General features: G+C 43.0%; 1 protein-coding gene across 1 annotated transcript in view; it reads left to right on the forward strand.

Annotated features, from left to right (window-relative positions):
* Window positions 1-22,291, forward strand: part of LOC135206781 (pentatricopeptide repeat-containing protein 1, mitochondrial-like) — a 75,336-nt gene that overhangs the window by 39,741 nt on the left and 13,304 nt on the right. Inside the window, exon 4 of the mRNA XM_064238276.1 lies at window positions 21,913-22,061. Within this exon, the coding sequence (XP_064094346.1) occupies window positions 21,913-22,061 (149 nt within the window). The remainder of the gene's footprint in view (window positions 1-21,912; window positions 22,062-22,291) is intronic.

A 22,291-nucleotide genomic window follows, 5' to 3' on the forward strand; every position in this document is an offset into this window, starting at 1 on the left:
CACCCACCATATTTCAACAATGCATAAAATACCCATAACAATTATACAATATATAATCACACTTATCTATACCCATAACAATTATACAATATATAACACACTTATCTCTTTCTCCCTCCCCTCCGACTGTTTCCTAACCTAGTATTCCCCTTCTTAATTTCCTTCGTCCTCCAACTCTTTACCCTCTACATAATTTCTAATACATTCCCCTGAAACTCCTGCTTTAGTTAATACATCAGCCACTTGCTCCTTTCCTTTTATCCATCTCACCTCCTTTATTTCCCCGGATTCAATGGTTTCCCTTATTGCAGCAATATCTATTTTTAATCTCTTGCTACTTACACCCAGTGCTCGATTTGATGGCGGTCATTAGTGTTTTTACTATCAGTGTTAACCAAGGCTTCTAAATTTCTCCCTCCTACTACCTCTTCCCACAAATGCTTGAAATATATCAATCCTTCTACAGCTTCCCCAACATCAGGGCTTCAGCCTCAATGGTGGATTTTGCCACTCTCCTGGATTTCCTAGACTTCCACCATATGGGACTTCTCCTCTTCCCATCTGTAAAGAAATAATATAACCCAGTTGAGTATGGCCATCTTCTATGTTTCCAAATGAAGCGTCTGCATAGGCTTCCATAAACCCTTTCTTCTTCCATCTCACTTATTGTAACTTCGCCCATCATGCTCTTAGTTTTTCTCACAATTTTAATAAGTTTCTTCATATCCTGAGTTGTTCCTTCTTTAAATGCTTTACTTAATTCGCTAATATCATATGATATTTCTGGCATCGTGTGTAGTGATACCCAATTCAGCTGTCTACCACTGATCTGTACTCTGTTAACTCTTTTTGTTCTAGCACTCTATTACCCGTATATCTTCTAGCCTCTGGTTCTCTTATGGAATTTATATACTGCCACTGATTAAGGGAAAATCTATTCTCCTTCTGCTCTATTACTACTCCTATATACTTGAACCTTTTACTCTCTTGTTCTCCTACTTGCAATTTCCCTTTCAATCTCCCAATCGTTTCCTTTAAGAATCCTTCAGTTTCCTCCGTAGCAAAAATCATCTACGTGTGTACACAAAATGCCTTCCAATTTATTGTTCTTTTTCCAAAAGAATATATTAGGTTCTAGTCTACTTCTCTCACCTTGAAGCTCCTTCACTACTTTCACCACTTTACAATACCATGCTTTTGCTGCATCCTTGAGCCCATAGACTGTTTTCTTCAACTTCCATAATCCCCTCCAACATCTTCCCTTGGTGGCTTCAAGTACACTTCTCTTTGTATCTCGTCACCTTGTAAATATGCAGTTTTGACATCCAATGTATAACAATTCCAATTTTTCACCTTTATTATGGTTAGACAGAATTTTAAATTTCAGCATTGCATGTGGGAGCATCCTTTTCCCACACAGCCATTTCTTCTTCAAAACCCTCTAGCTACCAATCTTGCTTTACATATCCTTTTTCCCCCCTTTTATCTTTCAGTTACCTATCCCATCTTGTAGATATAGCTTTTTGTCCAACATCATTTACCTCCTCATATACTGGGTTATCTCTCCAACTTAGAAGTTCTTTTTCTTTAGCTTCCATTATGCTTCTATTTTCAAAATCCCAGCAACACCTCCGTCTTCAATCTTCAATTTTTTCTACCTGACTATAATCCCTCAAGTTACCCACCTTTGTCACCTGACTGTGAGTCTCGTATATTGTACGAATCAGCCCATGCTTGGCTTGATCTTTTTCCTGCAAGACCTAAAATAGTCCATTCTTCTACTTGTCCTGTATCATTGTTTATAGCCTAACTCTATTTCCCTTTTTGAATTTTGGTATCTCTTCCATTAACTCGCTTTCTATTGACCCACTTTGCCCGTTATCTTCCACTGTTTCCTCTATCACCTCTCTTCTATAGTCTTCTGTGTCTGCATTCCTTCTCTCACCCATTATCTCCTCTCCTTCCAGCCAATCTACTTTCCCTTCATTTGGGCCATCTGACCTACCTTTCACCCCATGGGATTTATCTATTCTAGCCGATATCTCTTCTGTATCTGGTGATCGTCGTTGAATCCTTGTCACATGTATCCTAGCTACTTCTCTTAAGAATCCCCATGTTTGACTATTATTGTTTTCCCCGATACTCCCACTACCTGAGCAGGTCCTCTCCATTCATTTTCATTTTCCCTCTTATAGAATACCTCATCTCCTACCACTGCTTCTTCAAATTTATGTTCTCTGATGTTTTTGTTTAGCGCTATTCTTATTTTATTACAGGACTCATTTTTTATAAATGCTTCTCTGGCCTTGTGCATTGCATTCAGTGTGTCCCTTACCATACCCTCTTCCATCCCTTTTTCTCTGCTTGCAGGACTAGAACTTCTCCTATTATTGGTTAGGCAGTGAACGGGTTTTTTCCAAATACTAATTGGTTGGGAGAGAAACCTCCATTATTCATTAAACAGTTCCTAGCACTCACTACCCATTTCAAAGCTAGGGACCAATCTACTTCCTCTTCCTCCATCATCTTCCTTACACTTCCCTTGATCATGCCTACGGTCTTTTCACATAATCCGTTGCTCCACGGAGATTCTGATGCTGTGGCTAATACTTTAATATTCCATTTTTCTGCCATCCTCCTTACTTTTTCATTTTGAAATTCTCCCCCATTATCTGACAATATTTTGGAGGGTGCCAAATATAGCAAACCAGCACTCAAAAAGTATCTTTATTATAGTTTCTGGTTTCTATCTTTTATCCAACAGGCCTGACAATATCTCGTTGCCATATCCACTATTACCAAGAACTTTCTCTCTTCTATCTCTCCCACATCCATCGCTACGACTTCATTGAACGTTTTACTCCAGAAAAGCCTACTACCGGTTTGGGCGGGGTTTCTTTTGTATTTTTTACAAACCTCACAATTTTTAATCAGTTCCGTTAGTAACTTTCTTATTTCCTCTTTTTCTTTTTCGATTAACCCATTACTCATTGTGCTTCCTCTGTTAGCTTCCATATTTTATCTCCACTTCCATGACCAAACTGTAAATGTAATTTCTTCATTGTGTTCTTAATTTCCCTCGGATTCTTTCCCCTTCCAACCCTCCAGTAATAATTCTTCTACCTTCCTCCTCCTTATAGGCACTCTTAAATGACCCTGTTCGTCTTCTCTTAACTCTACTTTCATTCCCCCTAATACTTCTACTATGACACAATTTTCTTTCAAATTTAGGGTCATACCCATTTTACTCATGGTTTGCTTACCTATCAGCAGGGTATATCACCTTGCAGAATTTCCGTCTTCAAATAAAACTTTCTGTTTTTTAGTATCACAGGTATTTCTATTATTCCTCTGGACTTATAAGATGTCTCACCAAAATTAAACACTTTATTAGACTCTGTCCTAGTGTCCCTCATTCTCCTCAACTCTTCCTGACTCAAAATCCATGACAATACGTGCTAGTCACAATCCCCGCAAACTGTTGATTTACACCCTGTGTCCAAAATGCATCAACCACCTCCCATGATGCTTCCACTATTTTATTAACTTTCTCTACATAAACCTCTTCTTCTTCTGTCCCATTTCTGTTTTTTACCTTACCTTTTCTTCTAGTCTTGTTTCAGTTTCTTCCTATTATGAAAAAATTCTGAGGGACAATCCCTAGCCCAATGCCATTCTGAGCTGCATATTGCACATACTGTTACCTTCCCTTCTTTGTTGTTTATAGGATTTCTACCACCCCTTCCTCGGTTCCATCTTCCCCGATATCTTTGTTTTCCCTCCCATCTCCCAGAACTGGCATTGCCTTCTGACGAACCCCACCATTCCCGTTCCTCTTTAGTCCCTAATCCCTCAAATAGTCTTTTCATTTTTTGCGACACTGTTCCGTACTCTAGCTTTTCTTGCCCACAAGCCGATAATACCATTTGTTTTTGATTTTCCGTGAGATTTGCTTGCTCTATTACATGATACCCCTTGACTTCGCCTTCAAGCGCGCCTTTCCCCATTGCTCTTTCACACTCAGATGCTGCCTTCTCGTATCTAATTAAATAGTCCGCCATATTTTCACTAGATTCTCTTCTATTAGAAGGTATCTTTTTATTCTACCGTAATTCTCCATTACCGAGTCTTTTAGATAGGCTTTATCTAGTTTCTCTAGGATTAACTTTGGACCCTCTGTACCAGTAAGTTTATCTTTATCTAATGCTTCCACTAGCTCTCGGGCTTTCCCTTTTAAGCTCATTCTCATTTCTATCGCCGGGTATTTTGTATCTTCTCCATACAACAATAGCCAATCTTCGGCTTGACCTTTCCATTCTTTGTATTCTTCTTGTATCCCGCTAAACCTAGGACATTCCCTTCTCCATCTAGTAGTCTCCCTTTGTTCACTGTCGGATCCAGGCATCTTTGATCAACCACGCTCTGCTACCAGTTTGAATTTTGGCCTAGCCTAACTCCTTTCTTTCTCTATAAAAATGAATAATCTACCAACCTGTACGCTTTCTCCAACTCCAGTACACTTCTGAAATCACCTTAAACACCAGCACCACAAGACTTACGACCCAAAAAACAACTCCTACCAGACAGAGAGCTCTCCCCTACCAACCACACACCACCAACACGTGCTTTCTACTGCCCCGTGTTATTGTTTACATCCTGCCGACGCCGCCGCCATCTTGTCTATGACGTCACAGCCTATGACGTCACAACACAACTTAAATACATCAACAGACACCTTCTAGAATCTACCACATGTTGTCTATATATAGGACACCCACCATATTTCAACAATGCATAAAATACCCATAACAATTATACAATATATAATCACACTTATCTATACCCATAACAATTATACAATATATAATCACACTTATCTCTTTCTCCCTCCCCTCCGACTGTTTCCTAACCTAGTATTCCCCTCTTAATTTCCTTCGTCCTCCAACTCTTTACCCTCTACATAATTTCTAATACATTCCCCTGAAACTCCTGCTTTAGTTAATACATCAGCCACTTGCTCCTTTCCTTTTATCCATCTCACCTCCTTTATTTCCCCGGATTCAATGGTTTCCCTTATTGCAGCAATATCTATTTTTAATCTCTTGCTACTTACCAGTGCTCGATTTGATGGCGGTCATTAGTGTTTTTACTATCAGTGTTAACCAAGGCTTCTAAATTTCTCCCTCCTACTACCTCTTCCCACAAATGCTTGAAATATATCAATCCTTCTACAGCTTCCCAACACTCAGGCTTCAGCCTCAATGGTGGATTTTGCCACTCTCCTGGATTTCCTAGACTTCCACCATATGGGACTTCTCCTCTTCCCATCTGTCAAAGAAATAATATAACCCAGTTGAGTATGGCCATCTTCTATGTTTCCAAATGAAGCGTCTGCATAGGCTTCCCAATAAACCCTTTCTTCTTCCATCTCACTTATTGTAACTTCGCCCATCATGCTCTTAGTTTTTTTTTTCTCACAATTTTAATAAGTTTCTTCATATCCCCTGAGTTGTTCCTTCTTTAAATGCTTTACTTAATTCGCTAATATCATATGATATTTCTGGCATCGTTGGAGTGATACCCCAATTCAGCTGTCCTACCACTGATCTGTACTCTGTTAACTCTTTTTGTTCTAGCACTCTATTACCCGTATATCTTCTAGCCTCTGGTTCTCTTATGGAATTTATATACTGCCACTGATTAAGGGAAAATCTATTCTCCTTCTGCTCTATTACTACTCCTATATACTTGAACCTTTTACTCTCTTGTTCTCCTACTTGCAATTTCCCTTTCAATCTCCCCCCAATCTTTTTCCTTTAAGAATCCTTCAGTTCCTCCGTAGCAAAAAATCATCTACGTGTGTACAAAATGCCTTCCAATTATTGTTCTTTTTCCAAAAGAATATATTAGGTTCTAGTCTACTTCTCTCACCTTGAAGCTCCTTCACTACTTTCACCACTTTACAATACCATGCTTTTGCTGCATCCTTGAGCCCATAGACTGTTTTCTTCAACTTCCATAATCCCCTCCAACCATCTTCCCTTGGTGGCTTCAAGTACACTTCTCTTTGTATCTCGTCACCTTGTAAATATGCAGTTTTGACATCCAATGTATAACAATTCCAATTTTCACCTTTATTATGGTTAGACAGAATTTTAAAATTTCAGCATTGCATGTGGGAGCATCCATTTTCCCACTCAGCCATTTCTTCTTCAAAACCCTCTAGCTACCAATCTTGCTTTACATATCCTTTTCCCCCCTTTTATCTTTTCAGTTACTAATCCATCTTGTAGATATAGCTTTTTGTCAACATCATTTACCTCCTCATATACCTGGTTATCTCTCCAACTTAGAAGTTCTTTTCTTTAGCTTCCATTATGCTTCTATTTTTCAAATCCCAGCAACACCTCCTCTTCATCTTCAATTTTTTCTACCTGACTATAATCCCTCAAGTTAACCCACCCTTTGTCACCTGACTGTGAGTCTCGTATATTGTACGAATCAGCCCATGCTGGCTTGATCTTTTTCCTGCAAGACCTAAAATAGTCCATTCTTCTACTTGTCCTGTATCATTGTTTATAGCCCTAACTCTATTTCCCTTTTTGAATTTTGGTATCTCTTCCATTAACTCGCTTTCTATTGACCCACTTTGCCCGTATCTTCCACTGTTTCCTCTATCACCTCTCTTCTATAGTCTCTTCTGTGTCTGCATTCCTTCTCTCACCCATTATCTCCTCCTTCCAGCCAATCTACTTTCCCTTCATTTGGGCCATCTGACCTACCTTTCACCCCATGGGATTTATCTATTCTAGCCGATATCTCTTCTGTATCTGGTGATCGTCGTTGAAAATCCTTGTCACATGTATCCTAGCTACTTCTCTTAAAGAATCCCCATGTTTGACTATTATTCGTTTTCCCGATACTCCCACTACCTGAGCAGGTCCTCTCCATTCATTTTCATTTTCATTTTCCCTCTTATAGAATACCTCATCTCCTACCACTGCTTCTTCAAATTTATGTTCTCTGATGTTTTTGTTTAGCGCTATTCTTATTTTATTACAGACTCATTTTTTATAAATGCTTCTCTGGCCTTGTGCATTGCATTCAGTGTGTCCCTTACCATACCCTCTTCCATCCTTTTTCTCTGCTTGCAGGACTAGAACTTTCTTCTCCTATTAGGTTATTGGCAGTGAAGGGTTTTTTCCAAATAACTAATTGGTTGGGAGAGAAACCTCCATTATTCATTAAACAGTTCCTAGCACTACATACCCATTTCAAAGCTAGGGACCAATCTACTTCCTCTTCCTCCATCATCTTCCTTACACTTCCCTTGATCATGCCTACGGTCTTTTCACATAATCCGTTGCTCCACGGAGATTCTGATGCTGTGGCTAATACTTTAATATTCCATTTTTCTGCCATCCTCCTTACTTTTTCATTTTGAAATTCTACCCCCATTATCTGACAATATTTTGGAGGGTGCTCCAAATATAGCAAACCAGCACTCAAAAAGTATCTTTATTATAGTTCTGGTTTCTTATCTTTTATCCAACAGGCCTGACAATATCTCGTTGCCATATCCACTATTACCAAGAACTTTCTCTCTTCTATCTCTCCCACATCCATCGCTACGACTTCATTGAACGTTTTACTCCAAGAAAAGCCTACTACGGTTTGGCGGGGTTTCTTTTGTATTTTTACAAACCTCACAATTTTTAATCAGTTCCGTTAGTAACTTTCTTATTTCCTCTTTTTCTTTTTCGATTAACCCATTACTCCATTGTGCTTCCTCTGTTAGCTTCCATATTTTATCTCCACTTCCATGACCAAACTGTAAATGTAATTTCTTCATTGTGTTCTTAATTTCCCTCGGATTCTTTCCCTTCCAACCCTCCAGTAATAATTCTTCTATTCCTCCTCCTTATAGGCACTCTTAAATGACCCTGTTCGTCTTCTCTTAACTCTACTTTCATTCCCCCTAAGACTTACTACTATGACACAATTTTCTTTCAAATTTAGGGTCATACCCATTTTACTCATGGTTTGCTTACCTATCAGCCAGGGTATATCACCTTGCAGAATTTCCGTCTTCAAATAAAACTTTCTGTTTTTTAGTATCACAGGTATTTCTATTATTTCCTCTGGACTTATAAGATGTCTCACCAAATTAAACACTTTATTAGGACTCTGTCCTAGTGGTCCCTCATTCGCCTCAACTATTTCCTGACTCAAATCCATGACAATACGTGCTAGTCACAATTCCCCGCAAACTGTTGATTTACACCCTGTGTCCAAAATTGCATCAACCACCTCCCATGATGCTTCCACTATTTTATTAACTTCTCCTACATAAACCTCTTCTTCTTCTGTCCCATTTTCTGTTTTTACCTTATTTTTCTTCTAGTCTTGTTTCAGTTTTCTTCCTATTATGAAAATTCTGAGGACAATCCCTAGCCCAATGCCATTCTGAGCTGCATATTGCCACATACTGTTACCTTCCCTTCTTTGTTTATAGGATTTCTACCACCCCTTCCTCGGTTCCATCTTCCCCGATATCTTTGGTTTTCCCTCCCTCTCCCAGAACTGGCATTGCCTTCTGACGAACCCCACCATTCCCGTTCCTCTTTAGTCCCTAATCCTCAAATAGTCTTTTGTCATTTTTGCGACACTGTTCAGTACTCTAGCTTTCTTGCCCACAAGCCGATAATACCATTTGTTTTTGATTTTCCGTGAGATTTGCTTGCTCTATTACATGATACCCCTTGACTTCGCCCTTCAAGCGCGCCTTTCCCCATTGCTCTTTCACACTCAGATGCTGCCTTCTCGTATCTAATTAAATAGTCCGCCATATTTTCACTAGATTCTCTTCTTATTAGAAGGTATCTTTTTATTCTACCGTAATTCTCCATTACCGAGTCTTTTAGATAGGCTTTATCTAGTTTCTCTAGGATTAACTTTGGACCCTCTGTACCAGTAAGTTTATCTTTATCTAATGCTTCCACTAGCTCTCGGGCTTTCCCTTTTAAGCTCATTCTCATTTCTATCGCCGGGTATTTTTGTATCTTCTCCATACAACAATAGCCAATCTTCGGCTTGACCTTTCCATTCTTTGTATTCTTCTTGTATCCCGCTAAACCTAGGACATTCCCTTCTCCATCTAGTAGTCTCCCTTTGTTCACTGTCGGATCCAGGCATCTTTGATCAACCACGCTCTGCTACCAGTTTGAATTTTGGCCTAGCCTAACTCCTTTCTTTCTCTATAAAAATGAATAATCTACCCACCTGTACGCTTTCTCCAACTCCAGTACACTTCTGAAATCACCTTAAAACACCAGCACCACAAGACTTACGACCCAAAAAACAACTCCTAACAGACAGAGAGCTCTCCCCTACCAACCACACACCACCAACACGTGCTTTCTACTGCCCCGTGTTATTGTTTACATCCTGCCGACGCCGCCGCCATCTTGTCTATGACGTCACAGCCTATGACGTCACAACACAACTTAAATACATCAACAGACACCTTCTAGAATCTACCACATGTTGTCTATATATAGGACACCCACCATATTTCAACAATGCATAAAATACCCATAACAATTATACAATATATAATCACACTTATCTATACCCATAACAATTATACAATATATAATCAGTTGGACCCTCAGAAGCTTCAAGAGGGCGTGTCCCTAAGTCTTTTGAGCCCCGACCTAGTGTTGTTTTCAGACGCTTCCATCACAGGATGGGGAGCAACACTAGGGGGGAAGGAAGTGTCAGGCTCCTGGAGAGGGGAACAGGTAGCCTGGCATATAAATGTCAAAGAACTGGCAGCAGTCTTTCTGTCCCTGCAGTTCTTCGAGAAGAGTTTGGAAAACAAGATTGTTCAGATAAACTCGGACAATACCACAGCACTCGCTTATTTAAAAAACCAGGGAGGAACACACTCCAGAACGTTGTACTCCCTAGCGAGAGAGATTCTGCTGTGGGCAAAAAGAAAGAAGGTGACTATCCTGACGAGATTCATTGCAGGAGTGCAAAACGTCAGGGCAGACCTTCTCAGTCGTCGAGACCAAGTCCTTCCGACGGAATGGACCTTGCACGAGGACGTTTGTCGAGACCTGTGGACGCTGTGGGGACGTCCACTGGTCGACTTATTCGCAACGTCAAGGAACAAGAGACTTCCTCTTTACTGCTCCCCGGTCCTGGATCCAGAAGCAATCGCGGTAGACGCTTTGCTTTGGAATTGGACGGGCCTAGACCTATATGCCTTCCCACCATTCAAGATTCTGGGGGAAGTCATGAGGAAGTTTGCGGCCTCGGAAGGGACAAGGTTAACCTGATCGCTCCCGATGTGGCCAGCGAGAGAATGGTTCACAGAGGTCATGTCTTTCCTTGTAGACTTTCCAAGGACATTGCCCTGGAGGAAAGATCTACTCAAACAGCCTCACTTCGAAAGGTTTCACCAAAACCTCTCCGCTCTGAGTCTGACTTGCGTTCAGACTATCGAAAAGTTGGCCAGAGCGAGAGGTTTTTCGAAAGCAGCTGCGAGAGCAATCGCACAGGCGAGACGTGCTTCCACAAGAGCTGTTTACCAGTCGAAGTGGGCTTCCTTCAGGGCATGGTGTAAAAAGGAGGGAGTTTCCTCTTCCTCGACCTCTGTGAACCAGATAGCTGATTTTCTGCTATTTCTCAGAAATGTGCAGAAAATTAGCGGTCCCTACCATCAAGGGATATAAAAGCATGTTGTCAGCGGTTTTTAGGCACAGAGGCCTAGACCTGTCTGACAACAAGGATATTCATGACCTTTGCTCAAATGAGACCTCCATCATGGAATCTGGATGTAGTCCTGAAATTCCTTATGTCGAACACTTTCGAACCGCTTCAGACAGCGTCTCTTCGAAACCTGACAAGGAAGGCTCTTTTCCTAACTTCTCTTGCGACGGCTAAGAGAGTTAGTGAAATTCAAGCGTTTAGCAAGTTAATGGGCTTCAAAGGGGACAATGCTGTCTGCTCGTTGAACCCATCTTTCTTGGCGAAGAATGAAAATCCTTCGAACCCTTGGCCGAAGACTTTCGAGATCAAGGGTATGTCAAGTCTGGTGGGCCAAGAACCAGAGAGAGTCCTTTGCCCGGTAAGGGCTCTCAAGTTCTACGTGCATAGAACTAAAGAGGTAAGAGGTCCCTCAGGTAACCTCTGGTGCTCTGTGAAGAGGCCAGAGTTACCTTTATCAAAGAACGCTGTGGCTTTCTTTCTAAGGGACACCATTCGGGAGGCTCATTCATCTTTCCAGAAGACTGATTTGAGCCTCTTCCGAGTAAAAGCGCACGAAGTACGAGCCGTCGCTACCTCTCTTGCCTTCCAAAAGAACATGTCAATCAAGGACATCCTTGATTGCACCTTTTGGAGGAGCAACTCCGTCTTCGCCTCACATTACCTAAGGGATGTGAGAACGATCTATGACGATTGTAATGCACTGGGGCCATACGTTTCTGCGGACACAGTATTGGGGTCCGGAAGTAGCTCTTTTTCCCTATTCCTTAGTTAGGTTTAAGTTAGGTTGTTGTGTTTTTAGGTTGTGGTGAGTCTTATGTGAAGATCTCCCATCATTTAGTTAGTGTTAAGGGGTTTTGTGTATAGTTGGTCAGGTGGTGGTCAGTTGCTTCGTTGCCCTCATTTGTATGGCCTCGATGATCTTGTCACGCTGAGGTCTTGCACCCGTTGACAGATCATCCAGAGCGCACCAGCACTACAGGTCTCCACCTGGCTGGCAACTCTGTGATTAAGCAAAAGCAGCCTTACGTGACAGTAATCACATAGTCTACTTTGCAAACAGGTAAGGAACCAAGATGTATATCATCTACTTAATTTAAGTTTCCCAAAAAATCCTATTCTGTCTCTTCCCACCATCCGAAGGTGGGATTCAGCTATATATATATCTGTCAGGTAAGTGGCATGAACAAAATGTTATTGTTATTATACAATTAAGTTTGTTCATACTTACCTGGCAGATATATATAATTAAAGTGCCCACCCTCCTCCCCTCAGGAGACAGAGGCATTAATAAAAAATATGAATAGAAAATGGGAATGGTTCCTGATATCCGCCTCCCAGCGGCGGGAATGGGTACTACCACCTGGCCGCCCACTGCGTGTGCCGCGAGTTTTGAAATTTCTGTCGGACGTCAGAAAATACAGCTATATATATATCTGCCAGGTAAGTATGAACAAACTTAATTGTATAATAACAATAACATTTTCTTAGCACTGTTTTCCTTTTCTGTTACCACACAATACAGCAAAATTCTTCCAGGTTTTTAGTTCTTATTTTGCTTCATCAATTTCCTGACTTTTCTGTTTTTTCTCAAGCCATTACTATTCCACTGGGTTCCTGTACTCCATCTTCTAAAACTGGTATACCTACTTTTTGCATCTCTGCTTCAGTCAATGGCTGTTATATTCCATCTTTATGTCCAATGTTCCTCCAACTACTATATTTTCTGTAGATTTTCCAGCATGACTGTGAACAGTTACTGTTTGCCATTCATTGGGCTCTTTCAGCAGGAATCTTACTGTCTAATCTTCAGAATACCTTGACTTATAAATTTTTTTCAGATGAAGTGTCATCTACTTTGGTGTGGTTCTCTTTTTCTCATTTTTTGTATTTTCCACTGGATTTATAACTGCTTCTGTCTCATTCTTCTTGCTATTGTCCATTTCATTATTTTCTCTTTGATGCCTCAACATATCAAACAGTGCATTTCTTTTTTCAGTTTTTCTATCAAAACTATGGTATCTCCTGAATGTGCTTCATGTGCTTTTACAATATTTGAACTATATTTCGAAATCACTGATTTGTCACCAGGGGTCCCAAACCAGTTCCCAATCATGTCTCCATAACTTTCTCAATTATTCCCTCAGGTTATTTACTTGTCACACAGGATTTTGAGACCCTTGTTGCCATATCCACCATATGCAGAAATTATATATCCCCTTTTTTAATATGCCTCTAAGTGTAATGCCACTACTATGAGCTCCTTTGCCATATCCAAACTTATTTGGCCTTGATGGTGTTTTCTTATATTTCATGCATATCTCACAGCTATCTGACACTTCTTCAGCATACATGTAACACATTTTATCCTTAACACCAGCATCCTTTAACAGCTGAATCTCTCTCTTAGATGTGGGATGACAGAATTGTTGGTGCAATTTTTCTTTCTTATTTTCCTTTCATTATCTTCTAAGTTCATCATTATTTCTTCTGTTTTCTTCCAGGCTTCTTTCTCGTCCCTTAGTGGCAGGCAATAGCGTCCTGAAAAGGTGTAACTCAATTTCAGATTTTTTCCATGAATTTCTACAGTATCATTTTCTAAGTTCAATTTCATTTGTGCTCTCTTCTTTTATTTTTTGCTAAATGAAAGGGGAATAGACCAGTTCTCCACATCTGCTGTCACACTTGCTCTGTCACCTATAATGTTCATTGGAAATTTTATTTTCATCATTGATTTATACACATTATCATCACCAAACTTATGTTGTTTCACTTTCCTCCTCTTCTATTCTCATTCTTTCCTCATCTGATAAAGACTTAACCACACATTGTAGAACTGCATGCTGTGTCCAGGATAGCATAATTGATTGATTCTGTCATCAACACTGACGTTATTTTAGGATTTTCAATAATAGATTATAACTCTTCTTCCCGTACTACTTGCATACACATTTGTTCATGAAACTTACTTGGCAGATATATATATAGCTGTATTCTCCGAAGTCCGACAGAATTTCAAAACTCGCGGCACACGCAGTGGGCGGCCAGGTGGTAGTACCCATTCCCGCCGCTGGGAGGCGGATATCAGGAACCATTCCCATTTTCTATTCATATTTTTTCTGTCGCCGGTCGGTAAACACCTGTTTACAGACCTCCGCCCAGGATTTTTGGATTTTGACTCGTTATAAGTATCTGGATTGACTTTTGGTTTTGACTCTGGATTGTTGGATTGGCATACGCGATAGTGGACTGTTTTTGGATTTTGGATTGGCTTTTCTATGAACGTGATGTCGGGATCAAGTTCAGTGAGCTTCAGAGTGTGTGTGAGAAGTGATTGCAAGGTGAGGCTACCGAAATCATCGGTAGACCCCCACACAGTATGTATGGGGTGTAGGGGGCATGTTTGTTTGCTGGTTGATCGTTGCATTGAATGCAAAAGTTTGACTGAGGATGAATGGAAGGTGTATGAATCCTATCGGCGTAAGTTGGAGCGCGATAGGATCAGGAGGTCTTCCTCCAAGAGCGGTTCTACGAAAGGTAAGGGAAGTAACATTTCTCCTATTTTAACACCAGTAGAATTTGCTTCACCTAATCCTGTGTTGTTGCCTGAGGGCCCTAGTTCTGTGTCTTGAGAAGGTAATGCCCTTTCTCTGATTCTAGAGTCATTACGCACTCTAGAGTCCAAAGTGTTGGCCCTTGAAAACGGCTCGAGTAAAGTGTGTGATCGTGCCCCTAGTGTTGTGGAGGGGGCGTCAGATCGGCCCCATAATGCCTCTAGGTCTAGACCTCTGTCGGACTCCCAGAACTCAGGGAGTGGGCATGTCGAAAGCCGCAAGAGGGTTACGGGGGCTCCCCACCGATCTGGCGTCCCTTCGGCAGGACCTGTTGCTACTTCCCAGGCTGCCAAGGAGCGTGCTCAGGCTCGCATCCTTAAGGACTGTTTTTCGTCCTCCGAGGCGCCCTCCCCGCGCAAGGGGTGGAGCGCTCGGAGTGACTCGCGTCCGTTGAAAAGGACTTTTCCTAGGAGGACGCTTTACGTCCCCTCTCTCCGCTCTCGTTGCGGTCTTCGCCTGCGTCGTATGACGCGTTTCCTCCACAGAAGAGAGGTAGGACGTCGTCAGAGGACGACGCTGAGAAGCGCTTCTCTCGCGCCTCGGAGAGGCAGGTTGCTGTACCTTTGAGAAGGAAGGAGGCGTCCCCCCGCCCCTCGTCTTCTCGCAGGCGCAGCCCTTCACCTCCTCTCGGTTCTTCACCTACGAAGAGTATTCTTGCGTCGCTTCAAGACCAATTGTCGGCCTTAATGGCTCGGAAGACTCGCCCAGCAGTTGAGCCTAAACGAAGGAAGGACGCTAGACTGCCTGTCAAGAGGACGAGGCAGTCTCCTTCTCCGTCTCCTCGTTCGTCTCTGTCTCCGCCCGCACGTCAGGACGCCTTTGAGGACGCTCGACAGGACGCCTTGGAGGACGCTTTTGAAGACGCTCGGCAGGACGCTTTTGAAGACGCTCGTCGGGATGTTTTGCTTGACGCTTTGCCTGTGGAGAAGGCTTTCGAGAGCGCGCAGAAGGACGCTTTGAAAGCGAAAGCTGGACGCTTGAGCGTGAAACGTAAGGACGCTCCTCGAGAGAGACTAAGAGTAACCTCTCTTGACGCGCAGCGCGGTCAGGACGCTCTTCGTGGTTCGAGCTCTAAAGATCGACAGAAGGTCGGTCGCTTTGAAGAGGCTGATATTAGTCATCCTCGAAAGCCTTTGTTGAAGGCTAGACCCGTTGGGCGCACGCCCTCTCCAGAGGTTCAATCTCCTTTGCCTCTTCGGGAGGAAGGAGAGCTTAGTAGTCCGGCGGACTCAGTGGAGGAAGAACAGCCGTCAGTTTCGTCGGTTTCCGACTACAAGGTGCTGGTTCGTCTGTTACGTTCTTTGTTTGGTGAGAAGTTCCAGCCTGCAGCTCCTAAGTCTCCTCCCTCTCAGTTTTCGTCTTCGAAGTCGGGCAAGGTTTCGGAAGTGGTGGAGATGAAGACTTCCTTGTCCACTAAGAGAGCATTCAAGAAATTGCAGGATTGGATGGAACGTCGGAAGGATCAGGGCAAGTCGACTTTCGCCCTTCCTCCTTCAAGACTCAGTGGGAAAGGCGGCATTTGGTATGAGACCAAAGCTGAAGTAGGAGTTAAGATCCCGTCTTCTTCCCAAGGGGACTTTGCTAGTCTGGTAGACGCCCAGAAGAGATCCCTTTTATCGTCCGCTAAGATTTCATGGACACCAACGGAGATCGACCATCACATGAAAGGTCTGTTAAAGACTCTGGAAGTCTTTAACTTCCTAGACTGGTGCCTAGGAGTCCTGGATCTTCAATCTAGGAGTCCTGATTCTTTGAGTCTGGGGGAGCTGTCCAATGTGTTGTCATGCATGGACAAGGCCGTCAGGGATGGTTCGGAAGAGTTAGTGTCTCATTTCGGCACTGCTTTCCTCAAGAAGAGAGCGCTTTTCTGCAATTTTACAGCGAGGTCTGTTTCTGCATCGCAGAAAGCAGAGCTTCTCTTTGCACCTCTTTCGAGCCATCTCTTCCCCCAGGCTATGGTAAGGGACCTGGCAGTGAGCCTACAAGAGAAGGCTACCCAGGATCTCTTGGCCCAGTCTTCAAGACGTCCCGCAGTCCCTACCACGTCGTCGTCTGGACGACCTCCTAGGAAGGTTAAACCCTTTCGTAGCGCTCCTCCCTCGAGAGCTGCTCCTCGAGGGAGAGGACTTGCAAGAGGAAGAGGTTCCTTCAAACCTAAATCCTCTAAGTGAGAAGAAAGTCCTTCAGATGCCTGTCGGAGCCAGGCTAAAGTTCTTTGCGGGTGCGTGGAGAGAGAGAGATACAGATGCGTGGTCCCTCAAGATAGTGGAACAGGGTACAAGATCCCCTTTGTGGACCCTCCTCCTCTTTCTACGACTCCCAGAGATCTTTCCCCGTCGTATCAAGGGGAGAAACATCAGGTTCTTTTAGATCTTTTGGATCAAATGATCATGAAAAGAGCGGTGGAGCAGGTCTTAGACCTGGGGTCACCAGGATACTACAACAGACTTTTCCTGGTACCAAAGCAGTCGTCGGGGTGGCGTCCAGTCTTGGACGTAAGCAGCCTGAATCTTTTCGTAGAAAAGAAAAAATTCAAGATGGAAACACCTCAGTCGGTTCTAGGAGCCTTAAGACCGGGCGACTGGATGGTGTCCTTGGACCTACAGGACGCATACTTTCATGTGCCTATCCACCCTCTTTCAAGAAAGTTTCTGAGGTTTATGCTAAGGGACAAAGTTTGGCAATTCCGAGCCCTTTGTTTCGGTTTAAGCACGGCTCCGATGGTATTTACCATGCTCATGAAAAACGTAGCGAGATGGTTACATTCTGCAGGAATAAGAGTGTCCCTGTATCTCGACGATTGGCTGATCAGAGCATCGTCAGAAGAAAGGTGTCTGAAGGACCTTCACTTCACTTTGGCCTTGGCGAAGTCCCTGGGACTTCTGGTCAACCTCGAAAAGTCGCATCTGACCCCAACACAGTCCATCGTGTATCTGGGGATTCAGATGGATTCAGTGGCTTTTCGAGCGTTTCCGTCCCAGGAACGACAGCTGCAAGGCTTAGAGAGAGTTTCGGCCTTCCTGGGGAAGGAAGCTTGCTCGGCGAGGGAATGGATGAGTCTGCTGGGAACCATTTCCTCGCTGGAAAAGTTTGTTTCCCTGGGAAGACTACACCTCAGACCTCTCCAGTTTTTCTTAGCAGACGAATGGAGAGTCAGAGAGGATCTGAATGCGACCCTTTTCATCACCAAATCGGTGAAGAACCATCTAAGATGGTGGTTAGATCCTCGGAAGTTTCGAGAGGGGTTGTCCCTAAAGCTTCTGAGCCCAGACCTAGTGTTGTTTTCCGACGCCTCGGTGTCGGGATGGAAGCAACACTGGGAGGGGAGGAAGTGTCAGGCACCTGGAGGGGGAACAGGTGTCCTGGCACATCAATGTAAAGGAACTAGCGGCGGTTTTTCTGGCGCTACAGTTCTTCCAACAAAAGGTTGCAGAGAAAGTAGTCCAAGTCAACTCGGACAACACCACAGCCCTTGCGTACCTAAAGAAGCAGGGAGGTACACACTCCCGTCCTCTTTTTTATTTAGCGAGGGAGATTCTGCTGTGGGCAGATGCGAGACGGATAAGGATCCTGACGAGATTTATCGCAGGAGTCCAGAACGTCAGAGCAGACCTTCTCAGCCGACAAGATCAGATCCTGCCGACGGAATGGACGTTGCACCAGGACGTCTGTCGAGAGCTCTGGAGACTGTGGGGGTGTCCGTTAGTCGACCTATTTGCGACGTCGAGAACAAAGAGGTTGCCTCTTTATTGCTCCCCTGTGCTGGATCCGGGAGCAGTCGCGATAGACGCTCTGCTCTGGGACTGGACGAACCTGGACTTGTATGCCTTCCCGCCATTCAAGATCATGGGGGAAGTAGTAAGGAAGTTCGCGGCATCGGAGGGGACGAGGTTGACCCTGATCGCCCCGATGTGGCCCGCGAAAGAATGGTTCACGGAGGTAATGTCATTCATCATAGACTTTCCGAGGACATTGCCCTGGAGGAAAGATCTACTCAGACAGCCCCACTTCGCAAGATATCACCGAAACCTCTCCGCTCTGGGTCTGACTGCGTTCAGACTATCGAAAAGCTGGCCAGAGCGAGAGGTTTTTCTAAAGCAGCTGCAAAGGCGATCGCCAATGCTAGGAGAACGTCCTCGAGAGCTGTTTACCAGTCGAAGTGGGCTTCCTTCAGGGCATGGTGTAGAAAGGAGGGAATTTCCTCTTCCACTACCTCTGTGAGCCAGATAGCCGATTTCCTGCTATTTTTAAGAAATGTACAGAAGCTGGCTGTCCCGACCATCAAGGGATATAAGAGTATGCTGTCGGCAGTCTTCAGACACAGAGGACTAGACCTATCTGATAACAGGGATCTTCACGATCTCCTGAGATCATTTGAGACATCCAAGATACCTCAGGCGAGGCCTCCTTCTTGGAACTTGGATTTAGTCCTTAGACTGTTAATGTTGAGTCCTTTCGAACCTCTACATGAAGCGTCTCTTAGGAACTTGACTAAGAAGGTTCTTTTCCTAACTGCTCTGGCGACGGCGAAGAGAGTTAGCGAAATTCAGGCCATTTGTAAGAGAGTGGGCTTCAAAGGGGACAATGCTGTCTGCTCTTTGAGTCCCACTTTCTTAGCAAAGAATGAAAACCCGTCGAACCCTTGGCCAAGGAGCTTTGAAATCAAGGGTATGACAAGCCTTGTGGGCCAAGAACCTGAGAGAGTCCTGTGCCCTGTCAGGGCTCTAAAGTTTTATGTCCACAAGACTAAAGAAGTACGAGGTCCCTCAGATAATCTCTGGTGTTCGGTTAAACGACCCGATATACCATTATCCAAGAACGCTTTGGCGTTCTTTCTGAGGGACGTCATTAAAGAGGCTCATTCGTCTTCCACACAGATCGATTTGAGCCTCTTGCGAGTGAAAGCTCACGAGGTCAGAGCTGTCGCAACCTCGCTTGCCTTCCAAAGGAAAATGTCGATCAAGGACATCCTTGACGCCACCTTTTGGAGGAGCAATTCAGTATTCGCCTCACACTACTTGGGAGATGTGAGAACGATATACGAGGACTGTTGTTCTCTTGGGCCATACGTTTCTGCAGACACAGTCTTGGGGGCTGAAGGTAGCTCTCTCCCTATCCCTTAGTTAGGTTTAGGTTAGTTTTTAGTTGTTGTGTTTTTTGGTTGTGGTGAGGCTTTGGTGAAGACCTCCCATCTCTTAGCTTAGTGTTCAGGGGGTCTTGGATAGTTGGTCAGGTGGTGGTCAGTTGCTTCGTTGCCCTCATTTGTATGGCTCTATGCTCTTGTCACATTGAGGTCACGTCCCCGTTGACAGAGCATCCAGAGCGCACCAGCACTACAGGTCTCCACCTGGCTGGCAACTCTGATTAAGCACAAGCAGGCTGAAGTGACAGTAATCACAGAGTCTACTTTGCTAACAGGTGAGGAACCAAGGTGTATATCATCTACTTAATTTAAGTTTCCTACAAATCCTATTCTGTCTCTTCCCACCATCCGAAGGTGGGATTCAGCTATATATATATCTGCCAAGTAAGTTTCATGAACAAAATGTTATTGTTATAATACAATTAAGTTTGTTCATACTTACCTGGCAGATATATATAATTAAGTGCCCACCCACCTCCCCTCAGGAGACAGTGGCACTGATAAAATATGAATAGAAAATGGGAATGGTTCCTGATATCCGCCTCCCAGCGGCGGGAATGGGTACTACCACCTGGCCGCCCACTGCGTGTGCCGCGAGTTTTGAAATTCTGTCGGACTTCGGAGAATACAGCTATATATATATCTGCCAGGTAAGTATGAACAAACTTAATTGTATTATAACAATAACATTTTTTTCGACATGCTGGAGACATGGTAATCTGATCCACACATGCCATTTTCGAACATTACCATATATGTCAACTGAGTTTCTCTGCCTATTTATTTCACTTCTGTTTGCTTTGTATCCTTTTCTTCTACCTCTAGACCTTCCATGTCCTTTTCCATGTGTAATGATGTTTACCACCTCCATGCTAAATACTGGTTCAGATTTTGTCACCACAAGAGAGGTCTCACTCTCCTGCTTGACACTGCACTGAGTGACAACACTTCTTGACTTCCAAAAAAGTTACTAAGGGCTTGCTGTGTGGACTCAAACAGATATCTGTTTCACTAAAGGACATTGCTGTTAACACTTTGTTTGTCTTTAACCTCTATCCCTGCCCTGTCTAATAGCTTAAATGCTATAATATGATTTGGTGTACTACTCCCTTTGTACCTCTCCAAAACTGTATTTCTCTCCACAAATTCCAAAATATACTTCTCCAATGTATGTTTCTTTTCATTTTTATAGCTGTCAAACTTTGTCCATGCCTCATGTGCTGCTTATGTCCCATCTTTCTTGTACCACTTGTCCAAGCGTTGAAGCAAAACTTTAATTCAATCTTCATCTGTCAACTTTAATATTCACTTCCTCGAAAATCTTGCTCCTCACCTTGTTTCCTTCTGGGAACAACAGGACAGTAACCACAGCTTGTTTCTTTTTCTCAATATTGTGACAAGCTGCCGTGCTTTCAGCTTTTGTTTCCAGCAGTCATAGCCTTTATCAGCGCCAAACACTGGCAACACCAGCCACCTGCCACATTCATCCATGCTACCCATGTTTACATCATCTTTTCTTCTTCCTGCTACACCCACACTCTGCTACCATTTGTTGATCATGGGAACTGGTGTGGCAGGAGATATAGGAGGCAGACGTAAAAATAAAAATTAAACCTTAATTTCTTGGAGATCCAAACGACCAAGCACCTACAGGAATGGTAGAAACTAATGAGTAGTGAGTTTGAAAAAGTGTACAAAATAGTTGAAGTATGGCAGCATGTTATGTACAAAAGTTTGGAAAAAACTAAGTGTATGTGGAAGCCAAGGTGGGAATGTATGAAAGGATTTAGCCACCTCTCCACTGTGGAAGTGAAGCAAGGATTGGTTGTTGGATGTTAAGTGATCATGTAATTTATGTCGTAGAACAAGAATTAAAAGGGTAAGAGGAAGGCCAAAGTTTGACAGCTATAGATGGTATGGCATAAAATGATAAAGGAAGAACACCAAGAAGCAAAAGATAAAGGTGAATGGTACAGTGTTATGGGGGTTACATTGCTTGCTGATTAACCTTTAATATCTGTGAATTAGCTAATATTGTATGTATTTCCTGTGTATGTTCTTAACCACCACCTTGGATGTTTCAAATGATTAATCAGAGCTTAGTCTCTGCCTAGACTGGAAATTAAGGTATTCATAATTACTAATAGGTATCATAAATCTATGAAGTAAGTGATTAAAAAAGTTTATTTTTCTTATGTGAAACCATGATATAATAATGTTCAGTAATTTCAAGTTTATTATTATTAAGCCATGAAACCACTGTGAAATTTCTACCTTTTATCATTCTTAAGGTCTTGTCATATTCTACAGACTCATTTTCAGGTTACAATAGATTTTCGTCTCATTCTACTGGATCTAATTCACAATCTTTTTCGACAGCTTTTGGGAGATGTGGTGACATTAAGACTGCATTTTTGATTGTGGATGAAATGCTCGATCAGGGTCTAGTAGTTGATACAGAGACCCTAAGCTTCATGTTGCAAGCTTGCATATCTGATCAGGAAACAGGATTTAGACATGCTTTGATGGTGAGATTTGTTTTCCTCTAATAAGGAAAGCTTCTTTTATTTTTAATTTTGATGATTATATACAGTAAACCCGCTGTATTCGCGGGGGATGGTGCAAGCCCCCCATGAATAGCTAAATCCGCAGTTACTTGAGACCACACAAAAAATGCTTAGAACTACCTATTTTGATGGTTAAAACAAAAAAAAAATCTAATAATGCTTCTACCTGAATATTATAATACTTTTATCAC

The sequence above is a fragment of the Macrobrachium nipponense genome, chromosome 31 (assembly GCF_015104395.2).
Source record: "Macrobrachium nipponense isolate FS-2020 chromosome 31, ASM1510439v2, whole genome shotgun sequence".
In the NCBI taxonomy this organism is placed as follows: Eukaryota; Metazoa; Arthropoda; class Malacostraca; order Decapoda; family Palaemonidae; genus Macrobrachium; species Macrobrachium nipponense.